This window comes from Phoca vitulina, unplaced genomic scaffold (assembly GCF_004348235.1).
Source record: "Phoca vitulina isolate PV1807 unplaced genomic scaffold, GSC_HSeal_1.0 scaffold66, whole genome shotgun sequence".
In the NCBI taxonomy this organism is placed as follows: domain Eukaryota; kingdom Metazoa; phylum Chordata; class Mammalia; order Carnivora; family Phocidae; genus Phoca; species Phoca vitulina.
In genome coordinates, this window is record NW_022589769.1 from 1194849 (window position 1) to 1220869 (window position 26021).

At 44.9% G+C, this 26021-nt stretch overlaps 1 protein-coding gene across 9 annotated transcripts in view; it reads left to right on the forward strand.

The window, feature by feature from the left end:
- The window catches only part of RBFOX1 (RNA binding fox-1 homolog 1), a 1177605-nt gene that overhangs the window by 1120005 nt on the left and 31579 nt on the right, over positions 1 to 26021 (forward strand). For all 9 annotated transcript variants that reach the window (XM_032392249.1, XM_032392251.1, XM_032392258.1 and 6 more), the window contains 3 exons: positions 4746 to 4878; positions 14425 to 14464; positions 24778 to 24842. In XM_032392249.1, coding sequence (XP_032248140.1) covers positions 4746 to 4878; positions 14425 to 14464; positions 24778 to 24842 — 238 coding nt within the window. The remainder of the gene's footprint in view (positions 1 to 4745; positions 4879 to 14424; positions 14465 to 24777; positions 24843 to 26021) is intronic.

Genomic DNA, 26021 nt, shown 5'->3' on the forward strand with positions numbered 1-26021 from the left:
TTCCCCAATGATTGTCTCTTTACATGTTTATTAACTGGATGTTCAACTAGGAAAAAAAAAAATCCAGCTCCAGCACCAGGTTTAGAAATGCCTATAATTTGGTGTCTTTTCTTTCTAACACTGTTTTTTCATTAACAAAGAGGCTTTTACAAATATGGGACAGGGTGACAGGTTTATGACTTTTATTAACATTGATTTACTCCGTTCCAGAAACGGAGAGGACATTGTGAGTTTCCATGTGGCTTTTTTGCATTAGATTTATTAAACATTTATTGCCCACTTACTGGATCCAAACTCCTGAACTGGGGCACTGATAGACAGTGTGATAACTTTGACTCAACAAAAGATAGGTGTTGTGTCCCAAAGTAAGCACATAATTGAGATGTCTTCTTTCTGTGTGGTTCAAGGATAAAGCCATTTCGGTTTTGTTTCATCTGTATCTGAATCATTTAAGTAATTGTTTCAAATATGCATTTAACCGTGTCCCAGAACCAACAAGCCAATGCACATGGTAGGCAAGTAAATAAATCCGTTCCTTCCATCCTAAGTTGAGTCTAAAGGAAGCTTAACAAACAGTTGTGGGGGTTTTGTTTTGTTTTTGTTTTTACCTGTGCAATTGACCATTGGTCTTAGTGGCAAGAGAAGAGAGTCACTCAGAATCCTAAACCAGCTGCAGGGGAGACCTCCTCTAATGGAGATGACGAGAAACACAGAAGGCTCAGCCAAAAATCACAGAAGTGAGGGATTATAAGCAGTGTTATATTCAGTGTTCCTTGTGGCACACATTTACTGCACTCAGAGATTTGCTCGCTTGCCAGAGAGCACTGTCTGGGGCTCTGTGAAGGAACCTGACCCCACAGGTCCTTTGATAGGTATCAGTGTCTGGGGGTGGGGGGACGTTTGAGTCCTGCTTTTCCCCAGAACAAGAATCTGATCTCCCAATCCCTACACAGCACAGCAATGAACGTGAATTTCAACGAATTAAGGTTTTGCAATAATTCCAAGTACAATGCTTTTATCCAAGTCCTCTCCCTTTTTATCAGAACCACACATATGCCCACCGTGGTTGCCATCCTGGGCCAGCGCAGCACCTGTGAGCTTGGTTGTAGAACGTACTTTTATAGGGATCGTGACCGAGGGCCAGTTGTGTCGTTGGCCCCCTGTGTGTGTGCGGACCCCGGGCAGGACACTTCGTATAGCGGGCAGTGTTGTGGAAGGTGCAAGGTGAAGGGTCAGTGCCTCTGTGGTCCCAGAAGGAGGGAGACAAACACCGGTTCACCTCCAAAGGGTATCCAGGCATCTGCTCTGTGCCGGGCACTCTTCTGAATCAACAGGTAGAACAGATAGGGATCTCTGCCCTCGTGGAGTTTACATTCTAGCAACAGCGGGAGTCCTTCTCTTTCGTTTCTGTCATCCAAGCTACTTGACTGCTACCCAGAGAGCTTTGTGGCCACTTCCTTCCAAAGAAGATTAAAACATAAATGAAAGTGGGAAGGAAGGAAGGAAGGAAGAGAGGAAGGGGAGAAAGGAGGATCGAATAGGAAGGAAGTGTTCATTAATCATGATGACAAACTAGAGGCTTGCTAAGGAGACCCCTTGGCAGCCCGAGACTGGTAACAAAAAAGAGATAGCTGAGCAAACCATCCATCTAGGGAGACACCCGTGCTTCCTTTATGAAGCCTCGGGTCCAAAGCATGATCTGCACGAACCTCCTTATTTTGCCTAAGGGCACTTGGCCCCTCCAGAAAAGCGGTTTTTTTTAAACCAGGAGTTGATGTGTTGTCTTTCCTGTGTTCCTTTAACAAAATAAGAATCCCTCTAATGTGCCTAGCTTGGAGGAGCCCCCCAAAGCCTTGCATGAAGACCTGTCCTACTTCATCCTGCCTCGGGAGGGACATCTCCCCGCTGTAGCCAAGGGTGCAAATGGAGCCCCGGCTCCACGCTTTCCAGCAGCTTGTGCTGTCCCCGCTTCGCTGCCGAGCTTCTGTTTCACCTTGTATCTCAACATCTAAATCTTCCAAGAATTATTGTAAAACCTGCTTGTCGCTGAGAGGGATCTGGTCTCACTCAGTCTGCACGGGAGCCGGCGATAATGAATGGGTCAGCATAATTACCGTGTCTCCTCACCCAGGCAGCTCTGCCACATTGTGAATTTTTCATTTTCTTTATTTCAAAATCCAGGGCGTTCTTATGAAAACTTAATATTTGAACTGTGGCAAGATGGACTTGGAGTCACAGCCACGCTCGCTCATTTTCTGGCCAGTCCTGAAGCAAACAGCTCCTATCTCATTACTTCTGGGCTTCTACGGTGTTAAGACTTACTGGCTTTCCCCATTAGGAGTGACACCTCTCTACCATTTCAAGCACATTCGCACGAGCCAGGGGGCGCGGGTGAGGAGGGGCCGGCCAGCTGAGAGTTAAGTACAGCTGCGCGACCTGACTTGAACAACAATAAGAGAAAAAAAAAAAAGGTTAAAAATAACCTTTTAGGGTATGGTCTTTGCAGACACAAATAGAAAGATAAAATCACTCTGACTTCGTTGTACAGTTCCAGCATTTTACCCTCCATGGTGAGAGAAAGATCTGGTGGAATCCATGAGAACACGCCGAGAATTGCAGGTGATAGTCCGTCAGTCTTTACTTCAGGTTCAAGGGTTCTATTCCAGTCCGTGTGATTCTGTGAGGTATAGGGGATTGGGGATGGCTGCTTCGTCTCCCCATTCCCTGCCACCACCACCCCACTCAGCTAGGGTATAGCGTATCCAAGGACGCCGTGGCTAATGAACAGATGGGGTTCCTGCGCCTGTATATGGTGGTAAGGGGAGAAGCCCCCCCCCCCCCGCCTTGGCAGTTTGGATATAAGCTAGAAGCAACTTCAACACAGCCTGAGACTCAACATCCTGTGAGCAGTTAGGTGTTCCCCCAAATGGAGCTCCCGGGGAGAGGTGTGCGTGTGCTGATTACCTATGTTTGAGAGCCTCCCTTGTGGTAGGATGTTCTGAGCATGGAGGCTCCTGTCCCTCCCAGCCTTGTCTGTCCTTACATACACTGTGTGAACTCCCAGGAGAAGGGGAGCAGGGGAGGAGGGGGGGCGTGCAGGGGAGGAAAGCCTTGCTGCCCTGCTTCCTTCCACCTGTTTCTCCCTCCCTCCGGAAAGCTCCTGTGTGTCAGAGTAGCGGGTGGGGAAAAGAACCTGGGACAAGGAGGGGAGGTTGCAGAGAGAGTCTGTCCATCCTTTGGCCTGCCCACAACTTACAACTTAGTTCTCTTGTTTATGTACTTAAGCCACCCCTACATTCATTCAGGTGTCCAATATTTAGAACCTACTGTGGGTAAGATCAGGGGGCTTCTGCTGACTCGGGGAGGCACAGGCAGAAGCGAAGACAGATGGGCAGGGCGGGGGGAATCCTGGAGCAACTTGCCGGTTGATAGGGGAGAGAAAAGGTAACACATTGACTGACCCCCTCTTTTTGAAACCAATACCCATGAGAGGTTGGGTGTTTTGGGCCTTTAATACAGACCTCCTGCCACAGTGGATTCCCCAGTGGGATTTCCCAGAAAAGTGCCTCCTCCCTGGGATGCGGTTTGGGCGCCCTGCCCGCAGTTTAGTGGGGATGGCACGCTCGAGACTGGCACAGTGAGAGCACTGTGAGATTCAGACACGCAGAAGCAAGCAGAAGTGGTTTCCTGAAGGCTTCCTGGGCCCCAGTGCATCCAGATTTGCAGACACCCTAGGAGGAAGGACATCCCGGGCAGAGGCAAGAGAATGACATATCAGGGGTCTCTGGCATCAGGCTTAATTTCCCTCTTGACTCCTCAGCAAGCCATCCCACTCAGAATTTTCCTCTGAGGAGGGAAACTCAGCCCACACCCTCTTCTGAAGAGTTGAGTTCCCAGACTTCTCTGTAATTACGGTTGTTGTGTGTGCCTTAAAAGCTGTTAAATGGTTTGGAGGCTGATGGGACATCGGTAACCATTTGTTTCTTGGCACATAAGGGGTTTGCACACTTGCGATGCATGCACGTGTCTGTAGGAACACTGTATTGCAATTAAAAAATTTTAACTAGCAATATATGTACCTAAAGGAAAATGTGGGAAATAAATAACGGGATAGGGAAAGCAATCAGTAGATAACTAACACACACACAGTTCAGCCCCAGAGATAACTAGGAACACACTGAAATATGTATGTATATGTGTACACAAGTGTATGCGTATACACGCGCACATATAAGTATGCACATGTACACATTCACATACACATGTGCACACACAATATACATATTGGCATGCATATTCACCTACACATGCACACACCTATGTGTGGATACATATGTGTATATTGTGTGCCCAGACACATGAATCTATTACACACTGTATACGTCTGTGTGTGTACAGATAGACGCAGAGAAGTTGGCAACACAAGGCACATCTTGCAGTCTACCTTTGTAGAATTTTAACTTTGTGCAGTGAGCTTGTCTCCGGTTACTACGAATTCTTTGTAAATGTTTGCCTTTTACCATATTCTCTTGGGCACAGGGACCACCGCCTTAACTAGCCCACCTTGTCTGGAATCGCGCCTTGACCTCCTCCTTGCTGCCGCCTTTGGAACCCCGCCTCCCGGACGAGGGCCAGGTGTCCAGCCTCGGCCCGCAGAGCGAAGGGTCCTGGGTGGGCAGGTTGTCCTCCACGACAGGTGTGCTTCTGAAAACCTTTGCTCTGCTCTCTCCTTTCCCACCCTGCAGTGCCCGGCTTCCCGTATCCAGCCGCCACCGCCGCGGCCGCCTACCGAGGGGCGCACCTACGAGGCCGCGGCCGCACCGTGTACAACACCTTCCGGGCCGCGGCGCCCCCGCCCCCGATCCCGGCCTACGGCGGGTAAGTGGGGCGGCCTCCCCCGCCGCGACGGCCTCCCGCACCAGCCCCCTCCCGTTTTTGTGAGTGCATGCTGGTCTTGACTGCCCCACCAGAACCGCCCCAGCATGCAGCCCGGCGCGCGCCTGCCGTGGAGCACCTTGCAAAGAGTATTGAAAAATGAGTGTAATTTGTCCTGTCATGGTTGGTGCCTTTAAGCATTCTACATGTCACATGTTGTTATGTAAATTCTCTCTGAGACTGAATGCTGGAGAACAGAGAAATGGCTACAGTCAAAGATGTATTTCTGATGATTGCAAACATCTGGTTATTAAGGAGGTTGGATCACATTTGCCCCTTGAATCTGTCCATGGAGGGACATGAAGTCCCCAGACATAAAAGTCACTGGGGTGGTCTTGCTCCCCTCCCCTAAGACACCTTGCTCATCAAGGTTTTATGAACCCTTGCCTGAGAAGAGAAAATTAGGTGTGGAGTCAAATGGAAACATTCGAAAGTTCAAAGAAATTGGAAATAAGACCTGTTTCGGTTGGATTTTCCAAAATGGGCATTTGGCTTCCTTTCCCCTCTGCAAGGAAATGTGGGGTAATGTGTTCCCCATTGGCGGTTTGGTATCTGTGTGCATGGACTCTGGTATTGCCAAGTGAAGATCAAGGAATGACAGGGAATGCGAAGAAACAGTGGTCTTGGTGTGGTGGGCTGCAACCCCGCAATGCTACCCTTTCTTTCCTCCTGTTAAGGGATCCCCCTGGAACATTCTGGCACCCCTGGAGTCAGGGAGAAAGGGATGTCTCAGCCGGTCCTCAGGGGATGTTTGGACTGTCTGGGGACATTTTGGGTTGTCACAACAGGAGCAGGAAGGTGCGATGGCATCTAGGAGGGGGAGGCCAGGGATGTTGCTCAACATCCACAGTGCACAGGACGGCCCCCAACGCAAAGAGTTATCAGACCCCAAATGTCAGTAGCGCTACTCAGAACAACTCGGCCATGCCCAAGGCAGTATGGTCCAAGGCTTTACCAGCCAACGACTGGCTTTCTGGTCTGTAGAAAGAATATGGCTGTGTTCCAGGCTGTATGAAGAGGGTTAATGCATTTTTTATAGCTCTGTTCCTTATAAATCTTTTAGAAAACCTGAATTAGCTTAGATCATCTCTCTATTATACTGATGACAAAGGGAACCACTCTTTTTTTCATTACTTATTCATATCTCACCCATTGCAGAGGAGAGCACTTGAAGTGCTTCAAACACAAATGCAATGAGACAAAGTTAAGAATATAAATAATCTAGATTCAGTCTTCAGGAGGAGAAAACAAAGGCAGAGAGATCGGTCCGTGTTCATAGTTTCTTGTGTTGTCATTAGCCTTGGGTCACTTCTGAGTTTCTTAGTGGACAAAGCAACAGTGAAAATGTCTTTCTCATGGAAAGATGGTGGGTAATAATAAACCAAGGATGAATTTGCCCTAAATTCTCCCCACCCTCCAAAAACATGCATCTGCACCTCCGGAAGCCTTTATCTGACCATGTATTATATGGAAGCATCCACAGTGTTAATCATTATTTCCAGCCCCACAGTGTTGAGCCTGTTTTATAGACCCAGAAATGCGGAAATAAAGACGTGTTATTCCCAAGGTCACACAGTAAGTTGTTATGAAGGGAAAAAAACCCACCAAGTTACCCTGTAGGCTCATGTAATTACTAAAGCAAGATGCATAAGCCATAAATACAAAATTGCATGTTTATACCACATTAGTTTGTCTGAAAATTATTATCTTATCTTAGTAGATGGTAATTGTAGCTTTTTGGTATATGTACCCTCAGTATCTCACTACTATACTGAGCAGGAAAAAAAAATAAAATTATATGGCTTATCCTCACATGAACAATTTATAAAAATCTCCCAAAATAACACACCTGCCATAAAATTGAAATTCGCTACCTTACAATGAACTCGTTCTTTGCCAGGGAAGAACCACGCATAACTAATTAATGCCACGTTCACCAGGGAGAGACACAGGCATCTCCAAATGGTGAAGCAACGTGTTTGTGATTGCTTCAGACATGACTTAATTTAAATATTCCAGCAAGATTCCTAATCATTTTGGTTATAATGGTACACGGTGCCTCTTTGCTGGTAATATTCCGAGTGGAATCCTGAAACCACTGTTAGTAGTAAGATGAAATTCTCAACACAGGAGGAGGAGGGGCAGAAGGGCTAGGGGTGTGCGTGTCAGAGCAAAGTTAGAGCAAAGTGCTGGTTGAAGATAGGAAACTCAGCGAGGGTGTTTTGCTGTATTACAAACTACCTGGAGTGCACTGGCGCCTAATGAGAAAGTGTGAACCCAGCATCTTAATGAAGGTTTCCCTTTTCTTCTGCTTGTTGGCTGAGGCTGCAGGAGACTGCAGGGGGGGCAGCTCATTTTGGAAAGAATAGCAGAGGACAACTCATGCCCCAGCAGATATGGGCTGGAGTGGTGAGAGCCCTGAGCTTGAGTGGAAGCAAACAGCAGAGAGATTGGAAACCTACTTCTGTTTCCAGAAAGTGACGTTATCAGGATTCAGGTGGTCCAGGTGATTGTGTGGGTTTCCTGTAGCTGTTTGTCTCCAAAGTCCTTTGAGGGGAGATTTGTAGAGTCGACTAATGTCTTTACTCCAGTGCAGTTCAGCCTAACACCCCTTTTCTCAGTTCCAATGCATTGTCTTGCACCTTTGAGGAGTTCCTTCTAGTTAGGGGCAGGGGGTACCATATAAATTAATAATTTCAATAAATGTGATAAGTGCTAAGCGTGTTCTGTGAGCACCAAGGAAGGCCCCTTAGCTCAGCATGGGTTTTTAGAGAAGGCTTCCAGCAAAAGAAATGTAGGATGCTCTGAAGTCCAACCACTTCCTAAATTGCCATGCTGAGATCCCATTCCACCATTCTCCCTCACACCCAGTGATCCCCATCTTTTCTAAGATGTCACCCAGCGAGCTGCATTTATTATGATTTTCTGTGTGTCATAAGTTGAAGATAGAGCTAACTGCCAACCTAAACCTCTGCTCTTCATGAAGTATGTAATATATACTTTGTTACTGAAATTCCAACCAAAAATGTGTCATTTATCCTATGTCCATGTATGGCTTCCATATTGTTTTCCCAATATATTGAAAAACAAAATCTGGGCACCTGGGTGGCTCAGTCATTTAACCATCCGCCTCTTGGTTTTGGCTCAGGTCATGATCTCACAGTTGGGGGTTCAAGCCCCATGTCAAGCTCTGTGCTCAGTGTGGAGTCTGTTTCAGATTCTCTCTCCCTCTCTCTCTCTCTCTCACTCACACACACACACACACACATTCTCTCTCTCTCTCTCTCAAATAAATTTTAAAAAGAAATCCCACAGAACCTCCATGGCTACTTCTGTGGAGCTTTGGGTGACCCTCGGAGGTATCCAACATCGAGATAGTCCTACAGGCAGATTCACCAAGCATGCCTTCCCATTTATGCATTTCCTTTGATTGATTTGGTTTTCTCCTCCTCATCCTGGTATTCTCTGAAGTCCCTCCCAGCAAGTAAAGAGCACAGGTTCTGGGGAGGCCCTATTCTCTTCTTTCTCACATAGCTAAAAAGAAACTTCTTGGGACATTAATACCTGATCATTTGCTCTGGGGGAGGGTGTTCTGCTTGGACCACGGAGGGACCACAGGAATGGGTGGAAAACCTAGATTGATCCAGCCAACTCACTGTTGATTGTCAACATTAACTGAATGAGGATGGGTGATGAGTTAGAAACCTAGTGTCCCACCCCTTTCCTGAGAGGCTCCTGCAGTTCATAGACACCCCATTCCCTGCAGACCACAGAGTTGGCTTTGGACGGAGGCACTTCAATAGTTTATGGAATATGTAGAACATAAATAAAATATTAACTAGTGAATGGTTTCCGAGAGAGCTGAATCACCTGGTCTGCCATATTTCTCCTTGCATTTAATCCTGGAGTCGGTTTTGATAGAGAAGCCTCCATGTCTGGTCTATCTTCCTATGTCTCACATGTGGGAGAAATTACCCATTGGGCAATTGCCATCCAAAGGAGCTTGCAGATTGATGACCCATGGATGGAGATGGCAGGTAGATGCACTGGAGACACATCCCCCGGACTCAATACAACATCTGATACTAGAAGACAGTAACTGAACCCCAACACCCTCCCAAAGGAATGCCGTGAGACTGGCCTCACCAAATTCTTGTTCTTAATTAATTAGCTACTTAACTATTAAGCAGCTGCTTACCAGGTGCATGCTCTGTACCATGCATATCATCTGGGGACACAGTAGAGCGCTCTAATGGGGCATCAAAGAATATTTTAAAAAATTGTTACTACTCTAAGCTAAAAGTCCAGCATCTGCTACAGGGGTTTGGTCTTGGTTCTCTGGGTATCTTTGAACAAGGTGTTCTATACTTTCTCAGGAAATTAGTTATGGCACATCTATGTACAACTTCTCAGAGTTACCTTGAGAAGTGGTTTGAGGATACTGTGCTATTTTTGTGTATTGGAGAGCTGTGGTAGTATCCCAGGAAAAAACTCTTAAAGCTGGCCCGTGCAAGAATGAACCCCACACGTAGATCCTTGGGAACGCTTTCAGGGTATGTCCTAGGAAAGCGTCTGACACCAGCCTCTGGAGCTATGTGTATGTGCCTCTCTGGCTATAAATGAACCACACTTTCTGGCTTTAATTTCTAAATGTCTAATCCTCAGACTGTATTGTCTATTGTTTAGGACCTTTCTCATTTAATATGAACACTAGGAACTAAAATCATCATCCATTATCAGAATATTTTCCAGAATTCTCTCTAGCTTTTTGTTTGTGTGTTCGGTTTTGGTGTGAATTCTTGTTCAAACTTCCAGCCAGTTTTAAAGTGTGACCTCTTTTACATTTTTTAAAAAGCTTCTGATTTGACTGCATCTATAGACAAACACCATAAATCAATGGTTCTTAAATTTTGGGGTGGAGGGGAGCGTTATGTCACAGATGCCTTTAGTAATTTAATTAAAAATGTGTTTTCACTAGGAAAATGTTGGTGTACACATACATCTATCTGTACACAACATAATAATATACAAATGCCAGGAAGTTTATGGAACCATATCTATTCAAAAACAGCTAGATTTTAAATGCATTAAAATTTTAATTTATTTTCTACTTAGAAGGGGCAGCAAGGTAGAGCACGTTTGAATAACCTCTCCTACAGGAATGCATTTATGGGGATATATTCTATTACACAAACAGATTGTATAGTTTGGGCATCCTCTACTTTCTTTCCTTTTTTTTTTTTTTTAAGTAATTTGCTGTAGTACAATCATTCCCTGCTTGCATTCAACCAAATATTTAACCACTCTTATTACCTTTCTAAGAAAATGAGTTGCGCATTTGCATTATGTTCTTGCAAAAGCATATTGCAGGCCCAAAGTGATTGGCAAGCAATGCAATTACTTTTGCATGGCTAGACAGACCGTCTTTGCATTAAAATTGGACTGCACCTGTTCAATGCATGACGGCAACTCCCCTCTCTTGTACGGGGCCTCGGTTAATTTCTCTCTAGATCCGTCCTAGCCACCAACTCCTGCTCTCCTTTCCCTACACGTCTGATATTTTAAGTGCACCTGTTTCGTGGGGCTTTAAAAAGTCTTTGGACGCATTCCTGGAAACCAGCGTTAGAGTCTGTAAGAGCTTTCTTATAACCAGCTCCTGTTTAGAATAGGGCCTAGGAGACTGGTCACTCTCCTAGGTCATTGCCGTCACAAATGTAAAGAAAAAGAACACGTGGAAGGCGGTGTCCCATAGAATGATGAGCTTATTCGTCCCCGGGCCAGCAGCATCAGCATCCCCTGATCCTTGTTAGGAATTGGAATTCTTAGACCCCCATCTAGATCTCTTGAGTCAGAAACTCTGGGCTGGGTGTGGGGCCCAGTCATCTGTGTTTAACAAGCCCTCAGGTGACCTTGCGGGCATGCTGAAGTTTGACCACTATCTGCCACAGCAGTTCAAAGAGGACTGAGAAGCCAAGACTCCCTGGACTAGAATCGCAGCTCAGCCAACAGGTGGCTCACTCCAGTTTAGTTTCTTTATATCTGAAGGGCGATGCCAGTCTTCTCCAACTCATGGGGGTATAATGAGGGTGAAATGGGCTAATGAGCACACGATGCTTAGACCAGGGACTGACACAGAGTCATCATTCTAGAAATGTGAGGACCAGTAGTGTTTGGGCTTGGGCTATCGCCAACAGCTTAGGAGAAACAGCATTTTGGTGAAAGTGGCAGCCCATCAGTTGGCTTTGTTTCAGACCACCACCGAGGCAGCCATATCAGTTCCTTGTTTTTAGAGTTATCCTGAGAATAGATCACTCACCCTCTCCATCATCCCCTCCTCCCCCACCCCTGGCAACGTGCAGGTGCAGCACTCGGTGAAAACGGGCGCTCCCTGCGGGGTGCGGTTTATAATCGCAGTGGGAATTCTTAGTTTCCTTTCTCAGCAAAATCCCGCAGTCTGCTGGGCCTCTGAACCCTGCAGGCCCCTTAAGGAGGAGCCCGGGACCCTCTGGACACTAGGGCTTGCATGGTCTGTTCCCTTTGCCTGGACTGCTCTTCTTCCCCCTCGACCAGGCTGAGGCTTTGAGATCTCCAAGGCGCTTGCTCAGCCACCCTCACCTCTGCTGCCAGCCCTCCTCCTTCCGCTACCCTTTCCGAGCACCTGTTCCTCCTCAACCCCCATCCAAGCTGCAATTTTATATTTATGTACATGTATGCACATGACTTTGTGACAACGTGGCCCCTCCCTGTGAAGCTCCCCAAGGGCCGGTTTAGTGATGGACACACTCTGGCTTGTCTGTGCCTTTAGTATAGTTGTTGGAGGACAGTAAGCATCTTGGGAGCAGAGAGAAAGTACTCATCATTCGGTGTGTGGGGGCTTGTCAAAATGAGGATGCTGGATCACATTTCTCTTTGGTTCTCCGTCTCATAAATGTGGGATGTCAGAGGCCCAGAGGAATTTTCCATGGCCCACAGTGGAGGGCCAAGCCGGGCACAGTTTCCCCTGCTGAACGAGGGCCAGTGTCAGGGCCTATTCTTGCCTCCCTTCTGAGAGTTGTTGGTGCCAAAAGACTTGACACGGAGGCTTGCAGCCGGCCACCACACACAAAAACCTGAGCTGGCGAAAGAGGCCACTCTTCCAGCCGGACCCAAGCTCAGACACTCCCGGTCCCCGTGGGTGTGCGTGGGAACAGCCCCATGTCTAGGCTGGGCTCGTCTCTTCATGATTCCCAGAAGTGCAGTCACAGACTGGGTCCCCGTCTACATATATGTAGACAGAGGCATTATTTCCCATGTTTATATTAATATGTAGTTAAAATATGAATATTTTGCTCACCCCCGGATCTCTTTCTGTACTCCGGTGTCAAGCTCTGTGCTCATTGCTTTGCACGCAGCACCCCGCTGCATCCTCCTTTGAGATAGCCACTTCCTAGCCTCTCGCCCCATTTTACAGATGAGTACATGATGCTCAGCGAGCATAAGCAATGAGCCCAGCGGCTCACAGCTGCTGTTGGTGAGGCTGTGACCAGATGCCCATGTAGTTCCCGTCTAATTTGGCTCTTGAAGGATGACCTGGTTTTGGAGGTGGCTATTGGGAGAGCAGGTGTTCCCAGCAGAGGCATAGCAATGGAAGAACAGGGCAGAAGCCGTTTTGCCACGGCTACACAACTCACCTCTGTGGTTCGGTGCCCAGACTTAGTATTTGTCACTCTCGCCCATTTCCTCAGATCTATTCCAAGTCCTGTTGGCAGAGACTGGCCCTGCCTTTTGACCCCCAGCAGACACTATCGATGTTGGGAAAGCTGAAAACATAGCTCAGGATGCTGCATACCTCAGTATCTCAGATTAGGGTTTTATGCTGCTTGATGAGTGCTCTTGTGAACTGTGGTCCTCTTGGATCAAAATGAAAATAGCCGAAAGCGATTCCTACCAACCTCCCTAGCGTGTGAGATCCCTGTCACATTTTTAAGGATAATGGTACTTGGGGTCTAGCCAATCAAGTCTGAAAAGCTCTGAGAAGCACTCTATAGGGTTCTCCAGCAAACCAGTGTCACAGCTGTGCGTGTGTGTGTGTGTGCACGCGCGTGCACGCGTGTGTGCGTGTTTCGAGTGCCTTCCTTTGGCTCCATATGCTTGGCTTACGTGTGGGTCCGCTCTCTCCCGAAACCTGCCGGCCCCCCTTTGGTAATCAAAGTCGTGTTTCTGTTAGAACCCAGCTCCATTCGATGATGGAGCTCACTGGACCTTTGCCAGAATCATAAATCATCTCCGAACTCCATGGGGAGATCTCAGGGAAAGTTATTAATAACAACTACCATCCCGTGGAAAACACGCATTTGGTAACACCTGCTTTTATACTCAGTACATCCTGTGATCCTCCCGGAGGCCTGTGAGGCATGCAGGCTCCATGCAATCCTCATGAAACCCATTGTAATGCTTAGAAATTGGGAGCCACTTTCCCATGATCACATGGCTGTAAGCTTTTCTTCCTGGCTGTTTCACTCAAGGTATACCAAGAAATTTCTGGAGAAGTCCAGGATATTTTCTGCCTCCTGTGAAGTACCTTCTCTCCGGAATGACTCTTTGGGTGGTGACGACAGAGCCCCAGCGAGGCCAGGCTTATTCAGTCACAATGTGGGGCTTGCTTAGCGGGGACATAATTTATGAAAATGTACACAGGGCACATGTATATATACATGTGTATGTGGGAGCCCACATACATATGCACGTGTGCAAATACACACCACTACACGCATTACACACTGTATACATCCATCTGCGCACACACACACACGCACTTATACACATGGGCGTGGTACACACACATCCACCGACATGCATGCACAGAGCACACACACACATACAAACACGTATTCTCTTGCACACACATACACACATGCTCATACACACATATAATCAGGGATATTTTCCTACATTTACCACAAAAGAGTGGCACCTGGAATTACCAAATATAATAATACTACAGGGTGAAAGAATCTAGAAGAACATTTCTGGAATCATTTGGGTTGTCCGGCTCTCCTAAAGTCATTCAGCTACAACACACACTGAAAATGCGACAGTCTGTCCCCCTCCCCTTTATTGATCTTATATTTTAAGCAGATGATTTTTTTCCCCCTGGGGGGGAGCTATGCAGTGGATTGAATGCAAACTCTGACTCCCCTGTCTGTCTAGGCCACTTAAACTGAAATCCTCCCCCGTGCATTTCCACACCCCCTCCTGAAAGAGCGGGAAGTCGGATGCCCAGCACGCCACCACGTCCTGATTCTGGGCCAGCACCGAACCCCGGCCTAATTTTCTCGGGCTGATGGACAGCTGTTGTCTCCAACCTCCTTAACCAACACGCAAACTATCCTCGGTTCCTGTGTTTTGGATCTTTGTAACCAGACTAACTTCACCAGTGCAGGGGTTGGTGTGTCTGCATGGGGAAATGCACTAATATGGATGTTTCTCTTTGTGTGTGCACCCTTGCAGTGTTGTTTACCAGGATGGATTTTATGGTGCAGACATTTATGTAAGTATTCATTAACGTGCATGCCACCCCTGTTTCCTCCCGGAGTCATTCTGTTTACAAGTTTGCTGCAAGTTTCCTCCTCCCGCATCTGTGGGAAAGAGTGCAGGGACGTATCCGCAGGGCAGAAGACCTTCTGCTCCCGACAGCCACCATGGCTGCTGTGGGGTGGCGTTAGCTCTTTCATTAGCTTCAGAAGACATGGGAACACCCCCTAAAATAGATGGCATTTCTCTCGTGTCAAATTAAAGACTCTCCCCTCCCCCCAAAAAAATTCTCTCAGGTTTTCAGTATGGTCTGTGTGTTTTCAGTATAATATTTAGGATAACAGCTGTAGTTACCAGCTGTAGAGGTTAAAAGATAGTTTCATGGCTGTTTTTTTTTTTTTGATGTTTTCCTGTAAATACATTTAATTGTTCATAGTAATAGCTCTAGAAAGAATCCCTCCCATTTTGTCTGGATGATTGTAGCCAGAAACATCTCTAACAAAATGTAAGCCAACTTGACCATGAAACCCTATTTTCTTCCTTATTCCTTCTGTTTCCCCCCAAACCATTACCTGACTTCGAATTGTTTGTTAAATTTAGAATTGTTTATTAAATGGTACCGCTTTATTAAACTTTTCACTTTCAGAGAAGAGTAGGATGGTTCTCATTATGGGCACCATAATTAAACTTACCTAAATAGATCTAGAGGTACTTTTTCTCCCACATTATGATATTAGCTGCAATGTTAGGAAAATAACCTGGAATAAACACAATTTAAAATAGATGGGCAGGACCAGGGGCTGTTTTTTAAATCATGTACTTTTTTATTACAAGTGACCTCAAATAAGTTCACTGGAATCATATTTGTCATCTTATAAACTAGATAACAAAGAAAAATAAATCCGTATTTCTGACCAAATTGATATCATTTACTAGAAAATGGGAAAGACACTATTTATTTAATTTTCTTCCTTTTGAATTTCAAATAATTACAATTTTGAGACATAGTATTAATCTCCATCAATGATGCATATAGTTGAGTTCTATCATTGCATCAAATACATTTATTATAATCTGTGGGTTAGTATTTTTTTCATAATAAAATGAACAAACAACCTACACCCAGTGAACAACCAATTTCTTATTTTTCGTGTAGTTTAATCCATGCCTCCAAATATCCTCTTTAAAAAAAAAAAACAAACTTTCAATGCATACCATTATAAACAGAGAGGCAGGCTGGGGCTGGGCATCCTCAAGCCCATCCACATCCTTAGAAACCTAATGAACCCAACATCAGTCTACACCCTCCCCCAATGTAGCCTCTAGATAGAGCATACCTAAGTTTAGGGCTTTTTTTTTCTTTTTTTTTTTTTAATTTGGGAAATGGGGAGAAGAGAAGGGATGAAAAATGAGGGAAAAAGACAATCTACCAAAAAAAAAAAAAACAAAAAAACAAAAAAGAAAACTATCTCCATCAACAGCCACGAGTGGGGATGGGGGGGAGTGCCCGCCTCTCTGTGCCTCAGTTTCTTCATTTGTAAACTGACAGCAATTGACTATTAATTTGTGCTGTCCTGTGGATATATCCGGTGGGCGTCTTCCCCTGCCTCCTAGATGTTTGAGTAGCAGGAAGGAGGAGCTGCCCAAACGCAGAGTCTATTGGATCACAGACACAGGGAAAGACTGCACTAGAAAGAGAAGTGGGCAGATGTGTCTGTGCTGGTTGGCCCTAGAGACCACAAATGGAAATCCATGAGAACAAAGCAAATGGAGGGAGCAGAGACATGCAGAAGGGAACAAATGTGCCAGCTTCCAGACTAGGCAGGAAGATAAATTCCATTCAGGGAGGAAAGCTACGAAAAAGGTCCCTTTGTCCTTTAAGTTCCTTTAGTGGTTTTGTTTCCCCCAGATTCCTCATATCTGGGCCAAGCCTGCCGGGCATAGTGGCGTAGCCCCGACAGGTGTCTGGGTGCCGCCCGCAGAGAGATTCTGTCTGGGGGCGGCGTGTCTTGTCTTTGCCATGCTGCGCTTCCCCGGTGTCAGGGTTTAGAAGACTGTTTCTCTCATTCTTTGCAAGCCACTCTTCTAGCCAAAAAAAAAAATTTAGGTAATTTTTCCGCTGTTCATATTATATGACAATAAGGTACTTCAGGGGGTGGTTCCAAACAGGCAATTAGGGGACAGAAGCACTTACTGAAATAACTTGGAGCCTTGTTTACCCAGCACTTGTTTCTGTCCTCTTTCCGAGAAGGTAGTCCAGGCCTTGCACACCTTCCTGACTACACTGCTCTGCGTAAGACGGCAAGTTGGGGATATTGCTGCCAGGTAATGTGTGTCTGTGGGGCACAGTGAGGGACTAGACCGCCCGTTACGGCAGCAAAACAAGGGCTCATCGATGGCCTTATGTCCATTTAAGGGAAAGAAAGAATATGAATATTTCCTGCACTCTTAAAGTTTACAGAGCAGGATTCCTCCTGGCTAGAAGTACCTTACAATCTGGAATGTGCTTTTTCAAGCTGCCACCCCTGCCTCCCTTGTGGTACTGGTCTGTTCTTATGACTGGAACTGTCCCCAGGGCACCGTTTCTTGAAGGAATGATGATTAACAAGGTTCATAAGAAAGTATGCGAGGTTCTATTTTATTTAAAGGATCTGGCTTGCTCCTTCAATCTCATTAAAAATAGTGCACAATAAATAGGGTTAGGGCAATCCTGAGAGGTCCTGGGACAGGTATTAGACACCTGGGTCACCTCTAACAGGTTTAAATGTCCTCTTTCATTTTCACTTTACTGGGTAGAGTAGTGAGCTTCTAGCTTTGGTCACTGCTAAGGACGGCACAGGCAGGCCACCCTCCAGTTCTTCCTGCTCAAGCACTGTCCCCCCTCAGAAGCTGTCACAACACATGCACTAGACCATGGCCTCCACCCCTTCTCTCTGTCCTGCAAGGCCTTTCCATTCCCCCCCCGCCCCCCCTACCTGATGTTGGAGGCCTTGGGCATTTCTCGGTCCTAACGGAGCACATAGGATTTGAAAGACCTGCAGGAGAAGCTCGGACTCTGGCCACAGGGGACATGCTCAGGCCCAGTGTGGATGGCCATTCATCAGAGAGGATGTAGTGGATTTCGAAGTCAGGAAGGACAGTATAAAAGGTCATTACCTGGGTCCTTTCTACCTGAGGACATGCTATACACACACACACACACACACACACACACACACACTTACTTTTATTTCAGAAGATAGGAATTTATCTTACATAACTAGCCTATCAAATCTGCAAGTTCGCCATGATTGCTTAGTGGTGCACATTTAAATGTTTTTTTTTTTTTTTCCATGAAAAAGTGAGTCACAGTAAAGAGAAAAAAAATAATAGTAGTAGTGATCCATGGGATTGACAACCTGTTCGAAAACTGACGTAGAAGGACTAAGTCCCCTGGGCCTACAAAGCAATCCGTTCTATTTGGGGGTGAAGCTATGGATCTCAGGAGACCAGAATTGGCCACAGGCTGAAAGCAAGTGTGGCTTAACTGCATTTATCCAGACGTTTGTCTTCCCCAGCTCAGGGAGCGATCCAAGGGTATGGCGTTTGATCAAAAGATAACTATTGAAAATGGAAATAAGGCCATTATAATAGAGCTATTTAAAAAGAAGGTACTAACTCAGTGGAAAGTGGGGTGAGAGAGTGGAGCACTGGAAGGAAGGGAAGAGAAGACAGTGGGGAGGGGAGACAGAGAAAGAGAGAAACACTGATAGACGACAGAAATGTTAACCGTGTTCCTTTTTTATAAGAAAGCCCTAAGCTTTCCACCCATCCATGCAGCCATGAGGCTGGTATGTCTCAATGAGATTCCAGTGCCTGTTCACATGATTCTTAAATCCCGTTATACAAGTTCCTGGCTGACGCCATGGCTAAACACAATTATTTCTGAATTCGTGTCACTCTGCCATCCATGGATCTTAAAATAAAGAGGTGTCCTCATTTCACCCATGTAAACATGGATAACTGGAACACAGAACTTCTCCAAATAAACCCCAAGTCCTTATTCCTGGGACCCCACTTTCATCGGGAGTTGGCTGCGAGTCAGCTAATATTAGGCAGCTCAGACACCACAGGGCCAACTCCACAAAGGACTTAAGCATTACTATCTTTACTGCCTTCCCTCCTCCCCTCAGCACTGGAGGGGAGGAATTGCCTCCACCCGTTAGCTCCACCTTTGTTTTCAGAGGGGGACACTTTTCCTCAGAAAAGAGATGAAATGATTTGTCCAGAAATGTTCATTGACATTGGGGTCTGAGCCCACGTGATCTGGCTTCAGAGTTCAATGCTTAAGCCCCGAGCCAACAGAGTAACGTCCTTGCCCTCATTGAGCCAAACTCTGAGAAATGCAGTGAAAGGAGAGGAGGAAGATGAGAAGTAAGAGGATAATGAGGAGGATAATGGGGTAGGAGGGTCATGGAGAACAGTATCTCTACTTGAAACTTTCCAATAAGCAATGGTAATGAGAGAGAGAGAGAGAAGAGACTAGAATGTTGACAGGAATAGGTCCACAGGCTTAAATTTACTAAATCTAAGGCCAAGTAAAGGTTAAGATACACACACACACACACACACACACACACACACACACACACATTTATAAGGCAGGTCCCATAATCTCTTCAGCATTCCACCACATCGATGTCTGCCCTAGAACTGGAAAATTTCACTTTAAACTAGAACCAGTCACATGAAAGATTAAGCTTGCCCACAAAAAACTCTCACATCTAAAAATTGCATCCCAGTCTGTCCGAGGGGCTCTACTTGAGATCTGGTTGGTGTTGGACTTGAATGAGGTTGTGACATATCCTTGATACATATCGGCAACTTCTCTAGACACATGCATGCACACATAATTTTTCCAGTCATATATATTAAAAGTAGCTGTAGCTTCAACGTGATTCATTAATTCACAAAATTCAATTGCACTCTCTGTTGTTATGTGGTATTAAATTTTTAAAATAAAGGTATTGATACAGTTATGGTTGCTCTGTATTGTCATCTTAACTGCCTCAGTAATTAGGCATCAAAGCTAAATCCTCAGGTTTTCCAGAGAATTCTAATCAGGAGATCAAGAGAGAAATTTGAAGTAGTTAACTTCAACTGTTGTGTTATGCTTAGAAGGATAAGAAGCCATGAAAGTATCCTTTTTTCTTCTCTAAAAATAAACACAGGTTATGGCACAAATACAATCAGTAGGGTTTGATCCCCACCCGCACCTTCTTGATACACTGGATTACAGAGCTCGGCAGCTAAAACCTCCTTCTTTTGGTTTGATGGGTCATTCTCAGAAGGCCTTAGTGAAGTAAGAGAAGCAAACTTGTAAATGAATTGCTCTGGAATTTCTGTCTGACTTATGCATTTTCTTTTATTTATTTCATTTTTGCATTGAAAACATTACATTTCTGTTTCTTATAGAGTAGTGTATCAAGAGCCTGTGTATGGCAATAAATTGCTGCAGGTATGAAATCCCGACTGGTGGAAAAACTCATCACTATGATTGTGGGTTTGCTGTGAAATCCTACTAACAAGACAATTCTGGGGAGGGGAGATGTTCTCTAACATAGAAGGAGGAAAGACTTAACTGAATTTTCCAGTTTCGATGTGAATGCTTCTAGAATAGAGATGCACATCCTCAGATTTCCCCTGTTTGCTAGATCATGAGTGTATCAAAATGGAGATCTGACTTGGCTATAAATTTCCTGGCTTAAAATGCATCTACACCCAATTAATATAAATTCAGTGAAAAGACTTGCAAGGTTTCATTGTATCAACTGTCTGGGTAACTTTGTAGTAGGTTCCTGGAGTCAACTGGAATGGTTAAGCAAAAAACTTATTCATCCAGCATTGAGGGTCAGCACAGCTAACGTAACTTTACCTGGTTTCATTGTAGCTTCTTATAAATTTATTTCACACCTATTGCTATAGCTTTCAACCCTATTACTGACTGCGGAAGCAACCCCCAAATGAACCAATTTGTAGGAAGAAAAAAGAGCAACACATCCATTGGAGTGTAGCTGGCCGAGTCTCCCAATATGGTCTATAACCAACATTAAAACTGTCAAAATGAAAGAACGTAAAACTAAGGATGATCAGTGGGAGTTTTATTACGTGGATTTCCCTGTAACATGCAATTCCCATTTTTGTTCTGTATTAAGTCAATTAAGAAAGTATATTCTTTTTTAACCATGAGAATTAATCAAGTTTTAATGAGAAATCTAGTACAAAAAGGGGGTACTTGGATCTAGGCGAGAACAAAATAATTTAAATTCCTGAGATCAACTTTTATTTTTACGTTTCAGGAAAAGTGATTTTCAATTGCCACAATTCAAAAACAGCTGAATGTATGATGCAGATAAATTAGGGAGCAATTACTTATGTTTAAGTGTTTCATTTTGCAAATGTTCTTATAAATGTTTTAGTAAAAATAAATAAATACACACACACACACACACACACACACACCCAGTATATACCAATCCACCTTGTAGATTGCATAAAATGAGATCCTTGGGTATTCTTAGAAATGGGGAGGCTTCTGTCTAGGATTAAGCCCTTTGCTACTTTATACAGTTAAGCTGAAGAGAAAACACACACACACACACACACACACACACACACACACACACAGACTTTACAGCACTACCCATCCCCATGTCTCCACCAGGACACAAACATTTCACCTCTCTTCCAACGTCATTTGGATATTAGAACATCATTTTCCAAAAGTATGCTCTAAACTAAAAAATGTGATTTCCTTTGTCAAATGACTCTGAGATGCACTGAGGATCTACAGTGCTCATCAATATTGTTTTAGAAAGTTCCACAGATGGAGTAGCCGGTTTCGTTTTGTTTAATATGGCATTTCCCAAACCTGTTTGGTCATGGAAAGGCTTCTTTTCCTCTATTAGTATTCCACAAAGTACAGTTTTGAAAATGCTTTGTTGGAACACCATTAGAGGTTCTCAATCAGTAACTCACCCCAACCTCCAGAGGTCTCGCTAGCAAAGGAAATGTTTCTGACAATATGAGTCGCGATCTTTGTGGCCACTTCTGGTGATGGTGGCAGAGGTGGGAGGGAGAATTCATAATGGCCATTTAAAATTTATATTTTATATAAGGCCTCATTTATAGCTTGCTGCCCAGTACGTGAAAAATGAGTATAGTTTATGAGTAGGAAGCAGAGAACCATGTTGTGCTTGCCATTTGTTCTGGTAGTGGGAAAAATCTAATTGTTAAGGATGCATTTTTGTCCTAAGCTCAGGAAGACTGGTTTCAACATGAACATGGTTTGGTGCCAGCAAATGGAAGTGAGCGCTCCTTTTTCAGACACTAGCACAGAACCTTGCAGAAGCTCTGGCTATGCTCAGCGAGCTGCAAAATATGGAGCAATAAAATTGATTAGAGTCACCTGTTAGAAAGGCAAATTAAAGCAATTTGTATTTTTTGATCATTTTACAGTGTATGCACACATACACAGAGTTAATGCACAACTCTGTTATTCCCCTAATGTGGATTTCATACAAAAGAAAAATAGCAAAAGAAGACAATGCAGTATATAGATATGGTGGTGTCAAGCCCCCTGAGCCTTTTCTTTTTCTGCTTATTACCTATTTGAGGGATCACTTAGACCTGGACTGTCCAGTACTGAAGCCACCAGCCCCATGTGGCCCTTGACGTGTAAAGTCAAATTAACTCAAATTAAACAAATTAAAAACTGCAGTTTGTTTTACCAGCCAACATTTCAAGTGTTCAATAGTCACTTAGGACCAGTGACAACTGTATTGGACAGCTCAGAGGCAGAACATTGCTACCATCACCAACAGACCTACTGGACAGGAAGGAGACCCCTGCTCAAGGTCAAAATCTCTCCAATGGCTCCACAGACTTTGGCAAACTATGACCTTGAGTCTTAAATAGGAAATGCTGGTAAACAGATTCCTAAATATCCAAGACCAGGATATTGTCAGAGCATTGACCATTTTTGCCTGTCTCGCATAGAAGCACACACTTATTTTGTCTAAATGGGCAAGTCACGTGAAAATAATGGAGAGGATGGGTCCTTCCCAAGGCGTCATAGACAAGCACATCTGCTGTGCAGAAGGATCCCGGTTGCACACACATCCATTTTATGTTCATACGATAAATATCGACTGGCAGTCGGTGAGGCTCATTTTCGTTATCTGCTATTTGCACTACAGCTGTTCTTTGCACTTATCAAACTGGCTACCCATTTTCACTGATGGAAACAATCATGGAAGTTGGGGACACATACAGAGTTCAAACCTAGAGGGTATGCACGGGGTGGGGATGGGGTTGCTAGAAATCTTTGCTGGGGCCAAATTCACAGTCACCAAATTATGATTGATTTACCTGACCCTTGATGCAGATACCTTTGCAATGGCTTTTGCTTTTTATTCTGGGAGAGAAAAATACACATACACACACACACACACATTCTCCATCCAAGCTTTCAGCTAATGGCAGTTAATGCCCTCTAGCAATCAACGAGCCAGCTCCAGCCCCTCCCTGCCTCATTGTTTAATATACACACCTGCACACCTGTGCCTTTCTGGACGCATCATGAAAGCCAAGGAGATGGACAAGCAGATAAAAAGAATGACTCCAGAAATCTGGTGACCTGATTTCCCCCCAGCCCATCATTCTGTATCTTGAGCTTGGTGCTGCTGTGACAACTGCTTGGGTTTTACAGCTCCTCAGTACATTTAATGAGTTTCCCTGTTCCTAATTAGAGAATATGGTGTTTGGAACACCAGGTGGTGTCTGGCTAAGACCTCTTTTTTTTAACTTCCACATTATTTTTCAAGGGAGACGTGTGTGTGTGTGTGTGTGTGTGTGTGTGTGTGTGTGTAATACTGGCTCTAAATGCTTGGGGATTATCTTTCAGGATGTCTTGGATTGTGCCTTCTCCAGGGCTGATCCAAAGGACACATTTCTTTAAGGACAGACTAGATTTTTGCGTTGCTATGTAAGTCGTGGCAGATGTATTCTGAAAGTGAGAAGATGGTAGAAATAAATCATTGAGACCACTTTGTCCACATTTCAGAAGATGCTCTTTCCAGCATCTGTCTCCTCGTCTTACCACTTGGTTGTCCCCTACACACGAAGCTAAGTGTAACATACCCCTCACTCCTGATCTTGTTGTTAGATCCCCTCTGACACACGAGTACCTTGACGGTTGGGGGTCCTCGAACACATCAGTCTGTTCAGAGTTGCCCCTTTATGGTGAGGGTAAGAACTGTTCCCTCAGAGGATTATGGGACTGTGAATTCTAATTAGAACCTGAGTGTTCCCTGTGTTATCGGTAGAGACTGGATCCTGTTTGTTAATTGTGCTGAGAGCATTCGACAGTGGTTGATGTATCGCTGTGGTCTGCTGAGCAAGAAGCTCAGTTATTTTCACAGTTCGATAATCAATGCTCCATGAACACAATTCCTTTCGAATATGACCATTTGCTTGTCCTCTGCTTAACTGAACAATTGCAATAACTGGTACATGCAACTAAATGTTAATTATTTTTTTCGGGTTTTTCTCTCTCAATTATTTTATTTACAAATTGGAAAGTTTTATCATATTTTCCACACCAAACAAATTCCCTATCTGAACAGTGTGATATCTTTAGCGGAAAAGAGAATTTTTAACAAGTGTTCACCATTTCCATTTTTCTAAATAATTATGCAACACTTAGACAGCTAAACATAGTCTTCTTTAATTGCTTCAGTGGTTGAACAGCTACATAGGCAAGAGATGACTAATAAACTTCCAATCAAAGCGTTATCTTATTTTTTTATAAATATCAATGTAAGACAGGAGGGCATTAGCTCAACCTACGTTGGATTTTTAAGGAAGTAATATGAGGAGAGTTTGAATAAGCCGTAAGTTAGTAGCTCATAAGTAAAGGTAAAGCATAATCCTTTTTGAAAATCTGGAAAGTTCAGCCAAGTACACAGAGTGTTTAGAGAATCCCCCATAATCCTCCCCACCCCAACACAGTCACCATTAACCGTCTAGGTACATCTCTTTAGAAGGGTGTCTGGGTTCTTCCTTTGGGAAATGCTTACAACCGCTAACCTTTAACAACCAGCTGGGGTCGGTATCCAAGCCCCTGTCTCTCCAGTGTGTTTTGTACTTCTGCTCTGGTACTAAGCTTTCATTAACCTCCGCATTAGACTGGTAGATGTGGGTTACTGCCGTTCGGCTGCGGCCTCACAGTCGTGGCGCCCGAGTCGGCCTCCTCTGCCTTCCTAAGTCAGATTTCTCCTTGCGTTCTAGGGTGGTTATGCTGCATACCGCTACGCCCAGCCAACCCCTGCCACCGCCACTGCCTACAGTGACAGGTAAGAGTGCCCCTCCTCCTGCTTGACAGCCACCTGGAAATGAACTTAGCTGGTGGGAGACGAGATTCTCGTCTGGTTCTGGTGCGCATGCATGACTGCTGGGGAGGCAGCACCCAAAAATCAGGTCCCACGGTGAAGGTAAACAGTGTCACATAGAGAGAGGATGAACCATCAAGCCTAGAACAGCCTAAACTCTCGCCCTCTCCGCCAAAACCCGAAATGCTACGTTTTGTGCCAGTGGAGTTGCTTTTCAGATCTTTCTAAATCCCTACAACAGTGCACCTTGCATGCACACACATACAGTCCCTGCACAGCCTTCCCACGGGCTTCTGTGCAAGCAGCAGCCCTGGTCTCCTCTAACTCACCGGAAGAACACAGAAGCTGATCGTGCAGGTTTTCCTCCGATTTAATCACCCCGCTTCCCCCCCAGCTTTTTTTTTTTTTTTTTTTGCAACTTTTTACACCCAGTAAAGCATTCCCTCCATTGCCTTTTTTTTCTTTTTAATCCAACACAAAGGCATGGGGGAGATGTACCTGGCGTTCCTAAGGAGATTCACTCTTTTCGGCAGTGCCCCAAGTCCGATCCTACTAAGATAAGCCAGCGTGTATTTGTAATGCGCACCACATGTTAAGACTGGCAGTGGAAGGGGGACAGAGAGGGTCTAAGAAATGCAGAAGTCAGAATGGATGGCGGGGGTGGGCGTAGGGGGTGGAGGAGCTCCATTACCCATGGCCCAGGCTTGACAGACGACTCGGTTTCTGAAATGACAAGCCACGGCTATTTTCGTGTAGGTGCCTGGAAAGAAAAAACAAAAAACAAAGTGTGCGTTTCCACATTTGAATGCAACCCGTTGGCTCTGTTTTCTGAGGACATAAATGTGAATGTTCAGATGCTCTGCATGCACAAGTGTCATCGAGGGTGCTTATTTTTGGTAATGACTCCTTTAATTTAAAAATACGTCTCATGGATAAAACAGTGATGGTAACAATTTGCATGTGTGGCTGAGGCATGCTGGGTCAGACAGGTAAGCAGGCGATGTACTTGACCTCCGAATGGGAAGTGTCAGCAGCCACTGTGCTCCTTCCTACCTGGCCTGTTGTGACTTAGTTCCTCTCTCGGTTTGCTGCCGTGTGCTTTCTCTGCGGCTCCATTCCATTTCCCACAAGGTGTGTCGTTAG